Source organism: Protopterus annectens, chromosome 2.part1 (genome assembly GCF_019279795.1).
Source record: "Protopterus annectens isolate FY-2018-M chromosome 2.part1, PAN1.0, whole genome shotgun sequence".
NCBI lineage: Eukaryota > Metazoa > Chordata > Ceratodontiformes > Protopteridae > Protopterus > Protopterus annectens.
The window spans coordinates 1,015,089,977-1,015,108,261 of record NC_056729.1 but is presented as its reverse complement, the minus strand read 5'-3'; the positions used below and the strand labels follow the sequence as shown (position 1 = coordinate 1,015,108,261).

General features: G+C 39.7%; 1 protein-coding gene across 1 annotated transcript in view; it reads left to right on the top strand.

Annotated features, from left to right (window-relative positions):
- The first annotated feature begins 8,005 nt into the window (after positions 1-8,005).
- LOC122794930 (proton channel OTOP1-like) overlaps positions 8,006-18,285 on the top strand; it is a 618,079-nt gene continuing 607,799 nt past the window's right edge. Inside the window, exons 1-2 of the mRNA XM_044063523.1 lie at positions 8,006-8,018; positions 8,488-8,624. Coding sequence (XP_043919458.1) covers positions 8,006-8,018; positions 8,488-8,624 — 150 coding nt within the window. The remainder of the gene's footprint in view (positions 8,019-8,487; positions 8,625-18,285) is intronic.

The window sequence follows — 18,285 nt, the reverse complement described above, 5'->3', positions numbered from 1 at the left end:
GTGTCCTATGGACACACATTTGGGCCAACACATGTACTGCAGTGGCATTTGTCACCTTGTCTAGTACTGCCTAGTATGTTGACAGCAGTATTTGTTATGAATTTCATGCCACCCATATAGGTGTACACTATCTGCTGCCATCCAAATCAGCCACCCGATTCCCTTGCATGCTCATGTCCATATCATAGATACAACTATCAGAGCGTAATACTCCATTCAGCAATTGACAGAAAGACTGACTTACCTTGTGGCTGTGCCAGTATTGAGGATGGTGCTGAAGGGCTATGTCGAATGCACATAGTACACTCCCTATACATGGTAAAGCACAGGTAGTGTCATGTTTGGCATCCCTTTTACTGTATGTGCAAGTTAGAGAGACGTGTCATTCCCTGGTTCCCTACCATGTCAGTATATGTGCTATGCATTGTCTCTTTGTCAGGGCCTGGGCATACTGGCCACAACTCCTTCTGCCTTCATGGGCAGGCTCAGGTCGTTCCTCCTCCAAGTCTCTCTGTGCCTGTGATGGCCTTGGCAATGTTGGGGGGCTGTGTGGCCTTGCCCATTGTTTCTGCTGCAGCTGTTTTTGCAGGATCATACTGTGTAGCATGGCACATACTATGAACATTTGTGTACATGTAGCTGTAGAGCACTGCAAGGCTACACCAGATATGTCCAGGCAGTGGAACTGTGACTTGAGCATCCCAAACACATCCTCTGTTATGATTCTGGTTTGTGCATGTGCCTCAATGTGGAGTTCTTGTTCAGGTGTGTGCATTTATGAGGGGTGTCATCAGCCATGGCTCCAATGTGTAGCCATCATCCCCAACTAGGAGGCCGTATGGGATGTCCCTACTTGCAAATGACTGGTACAGCTGTGTCATATGCCAGATATGGGAGTCATGCTAGCTTTCAGGATAATGCCCTGGGCATCGCATATGACCCGGCAGTTGATAGAGGGGAAGCCCTGGTGCTCGCCGGGTGTTGCTTTGATGTGTATGTGGGTGCAGTCTATAGCACCCACTACCTCAGGGTATTCTGCTATTTGGTGGAAGAGACACATATTGCTGGTCAATGCCTCACGGGTGTTGAGGAAATATATGTGCTGTCCGGCATGTGCTGACATGGCATCCAGGAACTGATGGAGTACCCTGTATGCTGATGCCTGTAAGATCCCCATGATATCCCCAGTTGCCCTTTGGAAGGTACCTGTGGCTAATATTCTTAACCCTACACATACCTTGGTATCCACTGGGATGGTTCCCTTCTGTTGGTTCTGTGTGTGAGGCGTGGCCAGCACAGCTCAACAATTTGCTGAAGAATGTCCCTGTCCACCCTATAGTGCTCCACTATCCCCAGCTCATGTAGCCCCTGGTAGGTTACCCTGGGTCTGTACACTCTTCTCCTCCTCTTCACTGTGAGTTGGTCATCAGCATTCACATCGTCACCACCCTCAGCTTTTTGCACATATTGATGTATGACAGCGACAGTAGCCCCTAACATTTTGTTAGTTTTATCAGATAAAATTTCCCCCATCTGTGTACACTGGAGGTGTAGAATTTGTGGAGAAAAAACAGAATGGGAGGTGTTTGCGTGGTTTATAGTAGTGTGCTAGGCTGTTCCATGTGTAATTGGCTGATTCTGATACATTTCACCTGCCAGCTATGCCAGTTCTGCTTGATTGTCTTCCTACTGCTGTTTTCCCTTCCTATTGCCTTCCCATATAAGCCCAGAGGTGTGCCGCGCATACCCAGTGCTCAGATGTGAACAGAGTTGCTATTTCAAGTTGTTTTTTGTTTTTGTTTTGTTTTTTTTTGTTTAAAACCCAGTGCACGGCATACCCACCTGTTTAGGCAATGTAAACACTGCTAGGCAGCCTCAAATACACCCCCTTCCTTTGCTTTGCTTAGCTAAGGGCAAACACAGGCCACACAGCTCCAACAAGCTTACAGCATGCATGACACTCCCTCTTATGAGGTCATCTACCTCTTACACTTATACAATGGTGTTGCTGCACCTACATGGTTGGGATCAAGCTAACACTGAGAGGAAATCTGTGATTCAGTATCAATCCCCTCATTTGCATAGAATAGAATGCTAATTCATAGGTACCATGCTCACACTGAGCCTTCCCCCTTAGCAACCAGTATTCCCTGGTATTGTTGTGTTATGCATGCCATTGACTATTATGGTAAAATGCTGATTTGGGTTTGAAAGCTTATTTCCCACTTTTTTTCTTATTTTCGGCCCAATCCCATTTGCACACCGCTGCCCTACACTTAAATGGCTGAAATTGACCAAAAAAAAGTATTATTTTTTATAATTTTGCAACCATATATTTGGGCATTGGTGTGCCTACTCCATTGAATACATGCTTTCTTTAGAGCTGTCATGCCTCCATTTTATAATTTGCAGACATATATTCGGTTAGTAACCGAATACATTTCTGCAGGTTACACTATTCCTGCACAGATGCCTGCAACCTTCCTGGATCACTAATTCACCTCATTTGCATGGTTTTCACCAGCAAATGAGGTAATTAGCATATAGCAGTGATGTCCGTGCGGGAATAGTGTAGGCGCGCTCATGCACATCTTGGAGGCTCGTTCTTGGATCGCTCGACGGACATACTGCATGCAGCAGCTCTTGCACTATTCAGAGCTTGCTGAATCTGGCCAGCTATGATATTCTTATGTAATAATTGTCTGAAACATTAAAATAGCTCTATTTTGGCATAGATGCTTTACTTGTAAAACTATCTCTGTCTGATAAAGTTATTAAAACCTTAATGAAAAGATGGAGAAGGATATCCAAACTCACCTGTATATACATGCACATGCAGATAAATGTTTGTACACAAAAATACTGACATAGATACAGACACACAGACAGACAGAAATCTGAGTACATTGACGGTAATCAGAAGACTATTCTTGTCAAGCAAAGGTTGAAGAAAACTAATTTTGTGAACCTGAAAAACAGGAAAAAAAAAACAAACACTACAAACTTAAATTAACAATGGACTACCAGAAAAAAATGTCAAAACTTTTAATAACTTAGTGTTTTCATCCCAAACTGTTCAGGGACTTCTTCAGAGTTAAAGCAGTGACTTCCTTCTTGTTAATAAATTTAAAGTCCCCAGTCATAATCAACTATAATTAAAAATGTAAAATATATGTAAAAGATTGGATTAATGACTACACCTTAACATTTTTTCAACCACCATCAAAATTACATGAGGATTGTATAAAAAACAATATTGACCATTATAACACTACCTCTTTAGGGTGGCCACGGTGGTGCAGCAGTTAGTGTTGCTGCCACACAGCAAGAGATTCTCCAGTTCAATCCTTGACTAGGGTGCCTTCTGTGCGGAGTCTGCATTTCCTCCCTGTGGTTGTGTGGGTTTCCTCTGGGTGCTCCAGTTTCCTCCCACATTCCAAAGACATGTTGTAGGTGGATTAGACACACTAGATTTGCCATAGGCATATGTGTGTGCCTTCTGTGGAGGGTTGGGCACCAGGCTGGCAACTCGACACCATAAAAATCCACTGCCAATCATAAGCAGACAGTGATCCGCTGTGGTGACCCCTAACTGGGAAAAGAAGAAGAAGAAGATAACACTACCTCTTTACTTACATAAAACAAACAAAACACCTTGCATACAAACTTGAGTATAAATGTGCTTGAAAAATGTGTGCATATATCTATCTGTATAAAAATATACACCTATTTACATGTATTAAACATAAATAGGAGTATACATAAATGCTCACCTCAGAAACCTGCTTCATTTTGTTTTAAAATGTTTGAAATGGAAATATATCCATTCAAACCTGGTTCTACATCTTCATTGAGCCTTAACTGTCAGGTTAATAGCTTGCATTCCAAAAAAAAAATACTTAATGACCCTCCTCTTCACTTCATTCATTAACTCTATAATAAAAAAAAATAAAAACTTGTTAAAGACATCACACTTGTCAGAGTGCCTGAAAAAGGCATTATTGGATTTCCCTAACTTAACATCATAGATCCTGTCTTGAAGTCTTCCTCTGATTTTTCCTACATAATTAGCTGGACATGACACCCAGATGGTTAAATACACCACACTGGTAGTGTTGTAAGACACTGAGCAACCAAAATGTCTTTCAAATCCATTACCGCTTCCATAGGGGCTATCATTCACATACCTACAATATTTGTTTTTTATGCATTTTGCTACCCTCTTCTTTATGTTTTTCATTCGATCTCTATCGTTATTACCTTTTAAATAGTTCTTGATGTTACTGATATTCCTCTGCTATAAATAATCTGAGGAAAATCACCTTGTTTGTCTTTAAGTTCCTGGTTGAAATCCTACATACCAGAGGTGCCTCTCTGTTATAAGGTATAACCATAGCCAAATTTGTACTTGGCATACCCTCTTCTCTGTTCCTTTGTGTTATTGTGTTTGTTGATGATGTACCCAAAATAGGTCTCAACTTGATATTTCTTCCCCTAATGATTTCTTCTTTTGCTTCATTTAATAAATTACATGGATAATCGCTATAATGTGAAACTTTGTCTAACTCACCTGTTAACAAATTGTTGTCACTAATCAGCCTTACCAAGCACACCACATGCCCTTTGACTATGCACCACTTTTGGTGATAAGGGTGACAACTATCAAAGCGTAAATAGGAATTTGATAATGTCCCATTGAGGAAAATGGTGCCCATAAATTGTTGATTAATTCAGTCTTTCCCTATACTAACCACCAAATAGTCAATCTTATCAAACTTTGGTGATGACAAAACTTTAAAAATTCTGTGGTGGTGGTTAAATAGTTGACTGAAACCAAAGTCTGGATTCATAAAGGTTACCACAAAGTGTACATTATATGTACACTTAGTGTAACCTGTCTCAGAGGGTGTTGGGCAGTTCTTGAATTCTGATTCTTATACATAAAGGGTGCACATACTGTACACTTGCCTGTAAGTTTTATGAATCCAGCCCAAAAAAGTTGCACTTTACTTCCTTTCCATCAAATAAGTATATTTTACAGGAACCAATAATATGCACAGAAAAATGTCACAGAATTTGGGGGATAAATACATACATTTTCTTGAGGCTGCTAAAACTAAATTTGCACACAAGGACACACACAGATCACTGATTAGTACACTCAAAATCTGATGAAAGTATTCACCAACAAAACATACAAAACCGCTCCTAAATTCATATAAAACCAAAATCTCACTACTAGAAAAGTTTTGATTCTCACTTATTTCTAAAAGGCATTCTAGTCCTATATCATGTGAAATGATGGAAAACAGGTTGACAAAATCTATAGTAACAACAAGATGTCTTCACTGAACATAATACAGTTTAAATTATACAACAAATGCCATGAGGCTCGCAGTACATAAGCTTTGCCATCCAACAGCTGCTTATACTGCAGATCCATGTATATTGATAACATTTCTGTTTTTGACCCAGCTTCAGCAAATATGGACCTCTGTTGGAGATTGCTCACATCTTTGTGAATTTTTGGGATCCCAAAAATCAGTGGATTGACAGGTTGTTGACCTCTACATATTCATACACATGGTCAGCAATGATTCCTTGACAGACCAGATCAAATTAAAAAAAAAATTAATTTTGGAGTAGGCTATATTGACTTCATTCTTTGATGCCCTGTCATAGGTGTCGGTGCTGTTTTGCAATTCCAGCATTTTACTGGAATAATTGATAAAATCCATAATAGCAACCTCTCCCACCTTGTCTGGCTTCATGACCCTAATACTTTTGTCAACAACAGGCTCTTTCATAACAGACCTCCCCAGACTACTCAAATTGTTTTTAAAATGCCCCTTCCCGGAGCATACCACATTTTAAATTAATGGTTGATTTTAATGGGGGGGGGGGGTAAATATATTAACAACAATGAGGAAGTCACTGTTTTAACTTTGAAGAAGTCCCTGGACTAAGTTGTTAAAAGTTTGGACATTTTTTGGTAGTCTGATGTTATTTCGATTTTTTGAATTTAATTGTGTCCTTAGGAATGGTGTCCATACATGTAACACAATAGTAAAAACTTAAACACCAAACAATTATACAAACACAAACAGATGCGCACACACACACATACACACACATACACACACACACTTCATTATATACCTGTGTTTTAAAAAAGGTCATCTGTAATTATTCCAGGAACTAAGTGGCCAAATTCTGAAAAAAGAATATTAAATAAAAAGAGGACTCAATTTTTGTCACTAGATCTATTTCTAAATACATTGTTCTGTCTGTGGATAAAATGAACTCTGGTCATAAACAGGAAGCTATTCTTAAATATCTAGGTTAGCAGCAATTCTTAGTATACTAGCAAAAGCAATGTATTTCTGCTTTTCCCAGTTAGACATCACCGCAGCAGATCACTGGTTGGCATATTGCTTGACAGTGATGTTTTTATGGTGTCAAGTTGCCAGTCTGGCACCCAAACTTCACAGGCACATGCACCTACCTGCTTGCCTTTAAATATCACTTGACCACAGGGAGGACATGCAGACTCTACACAGAAGGCGCTCCAGCCAAGAATCGAACCAAAGTACCTCTTACTGTGAAATGACAATGCTAACTTCTGCACCACCGTGGCCAACCAATTCTTAGTATACTAATACTGAATAATATATGGCTAAGGAAATGTTGATGAGTGAAATAAAATAATTATTAGAAGGTGCAGGCAGCACACAGCACATCTTTATCTCTCTTGCTATATATCTATATATATATATATATATATATATATATATATATATATACACACACACACACACACATACACCACACACACACATATATATATATATATATATATATATATATATATATATATATATATATATACACATGCACATATATGTAGATACACACACACACACACACACATATATATATATATATATATATATATATATATATATATATATATATATACATATATAGATATATAGATATACAAGTTCATAGGTAAATACTAGGCTAACAGTATGCAGATTATTACAAGCCTTGGCAATTACCAGAAGTCAGAATCAAACTTTGTATTTGTGAGGTAAAGATTTTAACCATGTTTAACCACTATGCCAACCCTTCCCTGTATATATAGTCAGAAGGAAAAAAAAAAAAGCTGGAAGTTAAATAAGCTAACACAGGCAAAACAATGTTTTCATTCTATGCTCAATCTAATGACAGATTTTTTAAAAGGACTATGGACAAAACCAAGATTGAGGGATGATGAAAGAGCAAATATTCTTGTTAATTTCTGCATTTCACTTTTGATCAATTTTATTTGGTTCCAGCTGACTGGGTAGATCTTATTTCAGTGCTTTAGTAGAAACCTCTGCTAAAGTAACTATAAAGTTAGCCCCTTTCTCTTGAGGAATGTACATACAGATGTACGCACAGCTCTCTTGTATTTCTTTCTATCTATCTGTCTATATCCATATTTGTGTATATCCAGCTATCACTCTCTCTATATCAAATCTATCTATCTGTGTCTTAGTTGTCACCCTTTGCCAGGCTGTCTGAATATGTTTCATCTGTCATTTTAAATTGACCTTGTATGTGTTTCGCTTTTAGTTAAGCTGCATACCTTTTTATGTGGCTGTGTGTCTTTATGTGGATCAGCATATCTGTCTGTGAATTATTTGGAATATCATTGTAAACAAATAACTTTTAAAGACAGTTGTATTCAAGTAGTGTGCTGGCATCAGTAAATCCTATATGGCAGTGTCAGTAAACAATGAATATTGGAATTAGTTTAAAGTTAGCTTGATGAATTACACTGATATATATATATATATATATATATATATATATATATATATATATATATATATATATATATGTATATATATATATATATATATATATATATATATATATATATATGAAATTGAATTGTGTTTTTGAGTTATTTATATTAGGAGTATTTTAACATTTTGGTCCCAAATGTTCAAGTACAATGCATTTATTAGGTGAGGTTGTTTGAATGGAATGATGTTATTATCTGAAATTTTCCAAGATGTTCTTAGCCATTGCAAACCTTCAACAGGTGCAAACTGGTGTTTAATACTTGAAGCAGTTTTATAAAGCTCTTAAAGTATGCATGGATTTTCATTTAATGTTCACTTTTGTAAACAAAAGAGCAATATGGATAAGTGAATAAAAAAAAAACTTGATGGGAAAATTGACACATGCTTAAATACTTAAAATATTCACAACAGTAAGATGACTCTAACGTTCTGTTTCAGTTTTTGGTTCAGCAGTACACCGGAACGTTATCTTGACTTTTTTACATCAGTAAGATGATATTTTTCATAGTGTAGTGCTTCAGGCAATAATAACATTAAACTGTTGAATAAGCAGAATAGGCTCTGCATATTTAAATGACATATTAATTTATAGCCTACTCATTTTGACACATTGTGTGTTTTCTTTTTTTAGGTGGTCTAACAATATTTGCTATACTGGCTTTGATTTTGGATGCATTTAAAATCGGATACTTTGCTGGCTACTCAGAATGCAGCTCCCCAACAGAAGCAGTTTATCCTGCTGCTCATGCACTGCATACACTAGCCCAGGTAAGGTGATCCATTTCATTACTGTTTTGAATACTATTTATGAAATTATCACTTGGCATGATTTATAGATGCATGATGATTTATAGAAAGTGAACGTCAACAGCATATAGAAACAAAGGTAAAGTCAATGATGCTTTTATCCAGTTGAATCCAACTGTGCTTTTGATGATTTTAAAGGCAAAGCTATGATTATAATACAGTAATTTTGAAGGAAATTGTCAAGAAAATAACTGACAGTACCACCTGTATTCATTTAATGGCGCAACATGTACCACATTCTTCTTTGGAGCAGAAGGCTATGGGTTCTATTCTCACACCAAGTAGATGGATTACTGACACTGCAGTGCAGCATAATAGGAGTGCTGCACTCCTGAGTTTGTTGTCCTTCAGATTAGATGTTAAACCAAGGTCCTATCTGCTTGAGTTGGTAGCGGCTCAGCTGGAGATACCAAGTTATCAGTTGAAAAGATTAGAAGAAGTTCCCAAATGTCATAGCTAAATTTCTCTTAGAAGTTTAAATGCCACATTGGGCATCCCCTGAAAATAGGAAACTAGCCTAGCATGACTAACCCAGTCAAGAAAGGATAAACAGAATAATTTTTTTGAGGCTGATAATAAAGCAGTCTGGGTTATCCTAGTTGTTGTTAGACATTTATCATTACTACTGAAACTACTGCTTCTGTTGCAAATAGTGTCCCTCCTACTACTGTTACCATGCCTCTCATCTGTACTGATTTTTGCCTCATGTGTTTGGTCTGTTTCTCATAAAATTGCTGTTTTCTGGCAAATCACTGGCAGATCATTGAAGTTTGAAGTCATAATCTAATAACAGACAGTAAAGTTTCAGACTTCATACCCTTCAGAAAATAGATGCTAATGCAAAACCCATATTTCTATCTACTTTAAGTCTGTAAGAACAGTACTTAAGAGGTATGACTGTTACTTTACTGCTACAAGTCTTGTTACATGTTTCCTCATGTTACTTAATGTGTTTTCTACTGCTGCCACTACTATTAATAATAATAATTACAATAGTAAATGCATTCAATACTTTAACAGACTGTTACTTTCCTTTAATAAACACATCATTGCATTAACTTTCAGGCATTCATGTCCTTCTAGATAGGTCCATAAAGATGAGGCTGATTTTTACTATATTTCTTTTATATTTTTCTTTTCTGAACATCAAGTCTGAAATGTTCTCAGAGTTTGGTAATCTTCATTGGCCCTGCACTGGCCCAATAATCAAGGAACCTCAGTCCTCACCACTAACACCAGTGAGGGACGTGCACATTGGGAGGATAACAAGTACACACACAGTAAAGTACAATTTCCCTTAAGAGCACACAGAAATCACAGTCAGTCTGGGGCTGGTTTCTCCCTTTCTCTCCAGATCCCCAGTAAGACTCCCCACTGGCACAGCTATAGGGTTCAGATCTCAGCTGAGTGATCAAGCCAAAGCCTCCAGCACCCCCTCTGTCCAACCAGTGCTTCGTGTCCCTGCCCAAGTAGCTGACACACACAAACATTGAGATTTGATTTTTATACAAACACACAGACATTCCTGAGGAAGGCTGGCACAGGTTCACTAGCTCTACCCCCTTCTGTCCAGACTATAAGGCAGTGCCGACTGCCACCAACCACTACTATCAGCTACTATAAAGGCCCTTACCAAAGGGTGTCCAATTGCACTGTGTAATGCTGCTGTTATCTAATTGATAAGTGTGACCAAGGCCAAGGCTATTCTAGCGTGGCGTAGAGTATCACCAAATACATGCAAGTACCCTAAGAGCTTATATATCTCTACACAAAACCAGCCACAGTTAAAATGTTTAAATATATTTAACAATAAATAATAAAAACACAAGACAATAATTATTAACTCAACACAGTGACAATAGAGATCAGAAAAACAGGAAATACTTTAAAACAACATTGTAGGACAGTCTCACATAAATGCAGAAAACATCTAGACTGATCTGATTATTTTCCTATCTATCTCTAAGAGAAACTAGGTTCTAAATAACTTACTTACAGAGCAAGGCAAAGTGCTGGTGAGATAACATGTTCAGGTTTATAAACAAATACAAAATGCACTCTTTCTCACTGAGATAGTTCTTAAATTAATAATATACATTACTGCTGGGTTAGTTAGATGACATCACTATTTGACACTTGCATCTAGTTCCCAGGCTAAACAGATACCAACAGAATGTAACATGTCTCTGTCAAAAATACGCATTTCTCTGATGTACAGCTGCTAGGAAGTCACAAAGCAATACAAAACCACTTTACATGTGAAACCTAGTAATTATCACTGTCTTAAGACAGTGGAAAGAAACTCCTAGCCTAGACATCCTGTCTCTTAGTTTGAGATAAACTGAATTCATAACACATTGTAAAACTCTTTACTTAACAACTTATTTTCTTAGAGTTGTGCAAGTTAATTCTGTATATGCCAATTTCTACTATGACACATACATTACATAGGCATAGAGTTTAAACACGTCTTTCTTCCAGCAGGGTCCACTGTGGTTACAATCTTGAATCTCAGCACATAACACAAATTTCTTACATTTGTAAAACAAGCCTGTGGATCATATTAATATTTACAATGGCATAATTATTTACAAATTCTATCTGGCCGGGCTGGCCTGGCAGCCTTCACAATTCTTCCCCCTTGAGAACTCAAGCTAGTTTTTCAAGTGTCCCTTGAGAAAAATTGCTTGAGAGGGTTGAGCCTATCTGGAAATACCTTACCCCATTCCCTGTCTTGAGAGCTCATCTGCGTTGGCATTGCTAATTCCGCTGCAGTGCTGCACTGACCCAACCCTAGGCTTTACCTTAGCAACTTGGCGTTTTGCTGGCTGTCTTGATGTAACCATGTTAGTGGATTGTGATCTGTAACTACAGTGAATTTTCTTCCATACAGATAAGGCTGAAGTTTCTGCAGTGCCCACACTATGGCTAGACATTCCTTTTCTGCAGCTGCATAACATTCTTCCCTGGGTTGGAGTCTACAACTGAGATAAACCACTGGGTGTTCTTCTCCCTCTGATGAAATCTGGCTAAGTACAGCCCTCACCCCATGGTTTGAAGCACTCACCTGCACAGCAAATTATTTGCTGTAATGTGGACTGGCTGACATTGGGAGTCCACCCAAAGCTTCTTTAAGCTTCTGGAATGCCTGCTCACATGCTGGGATCCACCTTATCTGGCCTGGTTTTCCTTGTCATGTCTGTGAGGGGTGCAGTTATGGTAGTATAACTGGGGGCAAACTTTCTGCAGTACCCTGCTGTCCCTAAGAATGCCCTCACTTGCTTTTTGGTAACAGGTGCAGGCCATGCCTGAATGGCTTCCACTTTGGCAGTTTTTGGCCTGATCTTACCACTCCCCACTCTATGTCCCAGGTAGGAAACCTCTGCCATACCCACTTGACATTTGCTGGGCTTAATGGTCAACCCTACCCTCTGTAGTCTGCCTAGCACCTCCCTGACATGCTGAAGGTGTTCTTGCCAGGAATGGCTGTAGATGGAAATATAATCTAGGTAAACAAGGGTGAAAACTCGTGCTATGATATAATCTACCAGTCTCTGAAAAGTCACTGGGGAATTTTTCATCCCAAAGGGCATCTTTGTGAATGCATACAAGCAAAAATGAGTCACAAAGGCTGACCTCTCTCTACCACTGGGAGTCAAGGGCAACTGCCAGTAACCCTTGGTAAGATCAATGGTGGTAAGATACTTAGTCCCACCCAGCTGTTCTAGGGCTTCATCTGTCCTAGGCATGGGGTAAGCATCTGACTATGTGTGACTATTTCATTTCCTGTAGTCCACTCAAAACCTGGTACTGCCATCCTTCTTTGACAACAGCACAACTGGGGTGGCCCAGGGACTGTTAGACTCCTGAATTACCCCTAGTTCCACATTTCCTTTATCTCCTAACTCATAGTCATTTTGACTCTCTCAGGCACCCTAGAAGGGGCCTCCCTAATAGGTCTTTGGGGTCCTGTATCCACCTGGTGCTGCACCAGGTGGGTGCACCCTGGTTTCCTAGTGAACATGTCCCCAAACTCCTGTAACACCGCTCACATTTCTCGAACCTGGGTAGGAGATAGCTGCTGGAACATTGTTACCCATTCCACTGAGGTGTCAGTCTGAGAGTCATTGAGGAGATCAGTTACCAGATCTCTCTCAGACTCCTCCTGCAACCCAGTGCAAATGCTCAGCACAAGGGCCTTCCTATCATGGTAAGGTTTCTTCATGTTAACATGGTACAATTTGTGCCCCTGCCTCCTGCCTAGGAGTTCTACCATGTAGTTAACATCACTGACCTTCCTTACCACCTTGTAGGGTCCCCCCAAGCTGCCTGCAGCTTGTTGTGTCTGACAGGAACACAAATTATTACCTGCTGTCTTACAGCACACTCTCTAGCTCAAGCATTCATGTCATACCAAATCTGTTTCTGCTGCTGGGCTTCTGCTAGCTTCTCCTGGGCCAAGCCCATGAGTTCCCTGAGCCTTGTCCTGAGGTTTAGGACATATGCCACAACAGACACCTTGTGGGATTCACACTCACCTTCCCATTCATCATGAATTTAATCCAGAGGTACTCTCACCCAATGCCCATACAACAACTCAAAGGGTAAAATCCTGTAGACTCCTGTGGAACCTCTCTGTAAGCAAACAACAGATGGGGCAAATATTTGTTCCACTCCCTCTTAAACTGGTCTGCAAATGCCTGTAGCATGGACTTGGGTATAGCGTATAACTTCACAACAAGGCCATTAGTCTAGGGATGGTAGGGGGTGGTCTTTAGGTGTTTCACCCACTAATAATTCCACAGACAAGCCAGCAGGTCTGACATGAAATTGGCACCTCTGTCAGTCAGTATTTATTTTGGGAAACCTACCTTGCTGAAAATCTCTAACAAAGCATTTGCCACTTTTTCTGCCTCAATGGAGGACAAAGCCACTGCCTCAGGGTATCTTGTAGCATACTCTACTACCACTAGGATATACATTTTCCCTGTGGAACTTGGGGTACTCAGAGGCCCCACAATATCCATAGCTACCCTCTGAAATGGCTCCTTAATCAGAGGCAAAGGCATCAAAGCAGCTTTCAACGTATCCCCTGCCTTGTCTAACTTTTGGCACTGCTTACAGGTCCTACAGTACCCTGTTATATCTCTGGAAACTCTAGGCCAATAGAAGTTCTGCATAATCCATCTCTTTGTACATTTTATGCCCATATGACCTGCAAAGGGAATATCATGGACTATGGCTAGAAGTGCCAGACAATAGGCTCTGGGCACTACCAACTGCTGTATTCTCTCACCCTCTAGCCCTCCCTCAGGGGTCCACTCTTTGTACAGTAACCCTTTGACCCAGTATACAGATTCACCCTTCCCATGAGAATCAGGTGCCTCACCTGCCTCAGGCTTTGTAATGTAAGGTCTGAGAGTTGAGCCTGTCTCAACTTTCTCTTTGTAACCCATCCCAGCTCCCCTTCTGCAGGAAGTCTGGCATCCTTTGACAGCAATGTCTCACTGTCAGCCTGGGTACTACTACTCAACTCTGCCCTCGCAGACACTCTGCCCAAGGGAGCTTCAGTATCAACAAGCCTCTTTGGCTCACCTTCAGTCTCAGTGCTACAGCTTAGCTCCCTCCATGAAGAAACCACCTCACCACTCCTGGCTACAAGAGTATAGTCTGTCTGGATCTTCCCCAGGCTACTAGACCCACATGCTTGTCTCGAAGACTGCTGCGTTTAACTGCATAAACAGATGGTATTGTATAATCAGAGTCCTTCCCTATCAAGACATCTGTGGGATGGTAGTTTGGTACCTTTGTTGTCTCAAGACAACCTACTGTTATTATTTTGTCATTCCCACTTACTGGCTCCCTCACCTTTTGTTCCCCACCTTTCCTTCATGGACATCTATATGCTACATGGCCCCACTGGTTGCATTCAAAACATTTAACCCTTGGTCCTGGATGTGTACCTGGACTAGTGGCTTCCCCTGCTACTGTCAGATTCTGTTGGGGCAGTCTGGGCTGCCCACCTTGGGTTCCCTTAAACCCATGAGCAGCACTAGGGGCTCCTTTCCTGTCCAGGGATGCCCTAATTGCTAGGTATAGGTCTCCCTTCTTCCCCAACTCATCTGCAGTAGAGCATTTACTGTCAGCTAACCAGATCCTCATGTCCTCAAGCAAAGTGCTAAGGGCTTGTTCCCTCACCAAAAGGTTTGCCAGCCCTTCAAAAGTGGTGACCTGACATCCACACACCTACCTATGAAAATAAGTGCTTAGTTCAGAAACATATTCCCACACACTTTTATCTACCTTGTGTCTATGCCCACAAAACATTTTCCTGTAAGCTTCAGGTGTTAGCTTAAAAAATTCTAGCAAACAGTTCTTTACAACATTATAATTTAAAAAGCCACTATCAGACAGTTTGGACCTAACATTTACAGCTTTATATTGGAGTAAGGGGGTCAGGAACCGTACCCAGAGCCCTTGGTCAACATTATACTGTTTACATACCCTCTAAAACATATGAATGAAATTATCAAAATTATCCCCCTCTGTAAGCTGTGGAAGAAATTTACTGACCTTTGTTGCTTCTGGGGTTTGGTTACTCCCTTCCCCATTACCTCTATGACTCTGGCGAAGAGTCAGCATCTCTTTTTCATTTTGCTTCTGCCTCTCCTTCTCCACAGCTTCCAGGCATAGCAGTTTCTCATTCTCCTCATCCTGCAGATGTCACAGTTTCTCATTTTCCTCAGTCTCTAGATGCCTCAGTCTCTCTGCTACTTCTATTTCCACATGCTTGGTCTCCAACTCAAGTCTCTTTTGCCCCAGAAGGATTTTTTTAAGTCCTCTGTAGAAAGGTTGAGCTGTCCATTCTCTGAGTGTTGTACATCTCCACGGCCAGTCTGATCATCTTCCTGGTTGCTATTCTCAGATGCAGCTGTGACCAAAGCTGCAATCATGTCTGCCTTAGTCAGATTTCCATTCACCAGTCCTTTAGCCTGTCACATCTCAGCCAACTGGCTCCTTGTCAGCTGAACATACTCATCCGCTGACATGTTTGCCGGCTCTCCCTGACCAACTAAGCTAACAAAAGAAAAAAACAATTGTGATCTGAACTCTGAATGTTCACTGCATGGCTGATTTATAGTACAAAAACACCTTCAGTAATCACTGTACACAAACTACAGGAATTCAATATCGACACCAGTACAAGCCAATTAATATGTGATGTGGCTATCTCACCACTATCAACCAATTAATATATTATGTGGATATCCCATCACTGCCAAACAATTAATATGTGATGCCCATGCACTGGCCCAATAATCAATGAGCCTCAATCCTCACCACTAACACCAGTGAGAGATGTGCACATTGGGAGGATAACAAGTACACACACAGTAAAGTACAATTTCCCTTAACAGCACACATAGATCACAGTCAGTCTGGGGCTGGTTTCTCCCTTTCTCCCCAGATCCTCAATAAGTCTCCTCACTGGCACAGCTGTAGGGTTCAGATCTCAGCTGAGTGGTCAAACCAAAACTTCCAGCACCCTCTCTGTCCAACCAGTGCTTCGTGTCCCTGCCCAAGTAGCTCACACACGCACACGCACACACACACACACACACACACACACACACACACACACACACACACACACACTTTAATATTTGATTTATATACAAGCACACAGATACTCCTGGGGAAGGCTGGCACAGGCTCACTAGCTATGAACTCTTCTGCCCAGACTGTAAGGTAGTATCGACTGCCACCAACCACTACTATCAGCTACTATAAAGGTCCTTACCAAAGGGTGTCCAATTCTACTGTGTAATGTTACTGTTATCCACTTGGCAAGTGTGACCAAGGCCAGGGCTATTTTAGAGTGGCCTGTACAGTATCACCAAATACATGCAAGTACTCTAAGAGCTTATATGTCTCTACACAAAACCAGTCACAGTTGTTTAAATGTATTTAATAATAAATAATAAAAACACAAGACAATACTTATTATCTCAAAACAATGACAATAGAGTTCAGAAATGCAGGAAATACATTAAAACAACATTGCAAGACTGCCTCACATAAATACAGAAAACATCAAGACTGATCTGACTATTTTCCTATATATCTCTAAGAGAAACTAGGTTCTAAATAACTTACTTACAGAGCAAAGCAAAGTGCTGGTGAGATGATGTGTTCAGGTTCAGAAACAAATACAAAATGCACTTTCTCTCTTTGAGATAGTTATTAAATTAATAATACACATTACTGCTGGGTTAGTTAGATAACATCACTATTTGACACTTGCATCTAGCTCCCAGGCTAAACAGATACAAACAGAATTTAACATGTCTCTGTCAAAAATACTTATCTCTCAGATGTACAGCTCCTAAGAAGTCACAAAGCAATACAAAAACACTTTACATGTGAAACTTAGTAATTATCTCTGTCTTAAGACAATAGAAAGAAACTCCTAGCCTAGAAATCCTGTCTCTTAGCTTGAGATAAACTGACTTTATAACACATCATAAAACTCTTTACTTATCAACTTATTTTCTTAGAGTTTTGCAAGTTAACTCTGTATATCCCAATTTCTACTAAGAAACATACATTACATAGGCATGGAGTTTATACACATTTCTGCTTTCTTCCAGCAGGGTGCACTGTGGTTACAAACAATATTGAAGCTCAGTGCATAACACAGTTTTTTTACATTTGTAAAACAAGCCTGTGGATCATATTAATATTTACAATGACACAAAATTATTTACAAAATTCTATGTACCTGGGCTGGCAGCCTTCACAGGCCCAATAACAATTATTACTTTAAAATCAATCAACAGATCAATCCATCAATCAGTTGATTCAGTAAATAAAAAAGTGCATAAAAACTACAGGAATGTTCGTTTTTAATATAACTGACACTTATTCAACCTAACAATAATTTTTTCTCCACACATGATAATCATACTGAATTTGTGTCAACTAAATACATCAGTGTTTATTCTGACTATTCCTTATCAATATATACTTGATAAGATCTTCTCAAATGTAAGATCCACTGCTCCTTTTTGGCTCTCACATTCTATGTTGGTTTCTTTTATGGAATACCACAACAGACTTCGCAAATGGGCATCTTGCAGTGCCAGCTTGAATATGACCCCTTGTATCCCCTGATTCTGGAAAAAAATAAAAAAAGAAAGGAAAAAAACAACCATAATACTCAGGTTGTAACCCTCTGGTCTTTACTAACATGATATGCAGATTCACCCATTTAGCCACTAATTATGAACATGATTATAATGCATTGGTAAGAGTAAACTGTCTGCAGCTTATCAAGTGCTCTGACTTATTTCAGTTAACACTAATTTTTTTATTCTAAAACATGAATTATGTCATCAAATCATCTCTAAATTAGTACCAGTTACATCCCCTTACCCTTTTAAATCCTTCTCTAATGAAGACCTTCTTCTGCAAAGATTTCCTGTTTCCTTCATATCAACAGATGGTGCCTTCCTTGTTTGAGGTCCTGCACAATGAAATGCATTGTATACCTCTATGAGGAACTATATTAACTGTACAGAATGGATCTCATTACCTAGCAGAGAGAAAGCCTTCTGCTAAC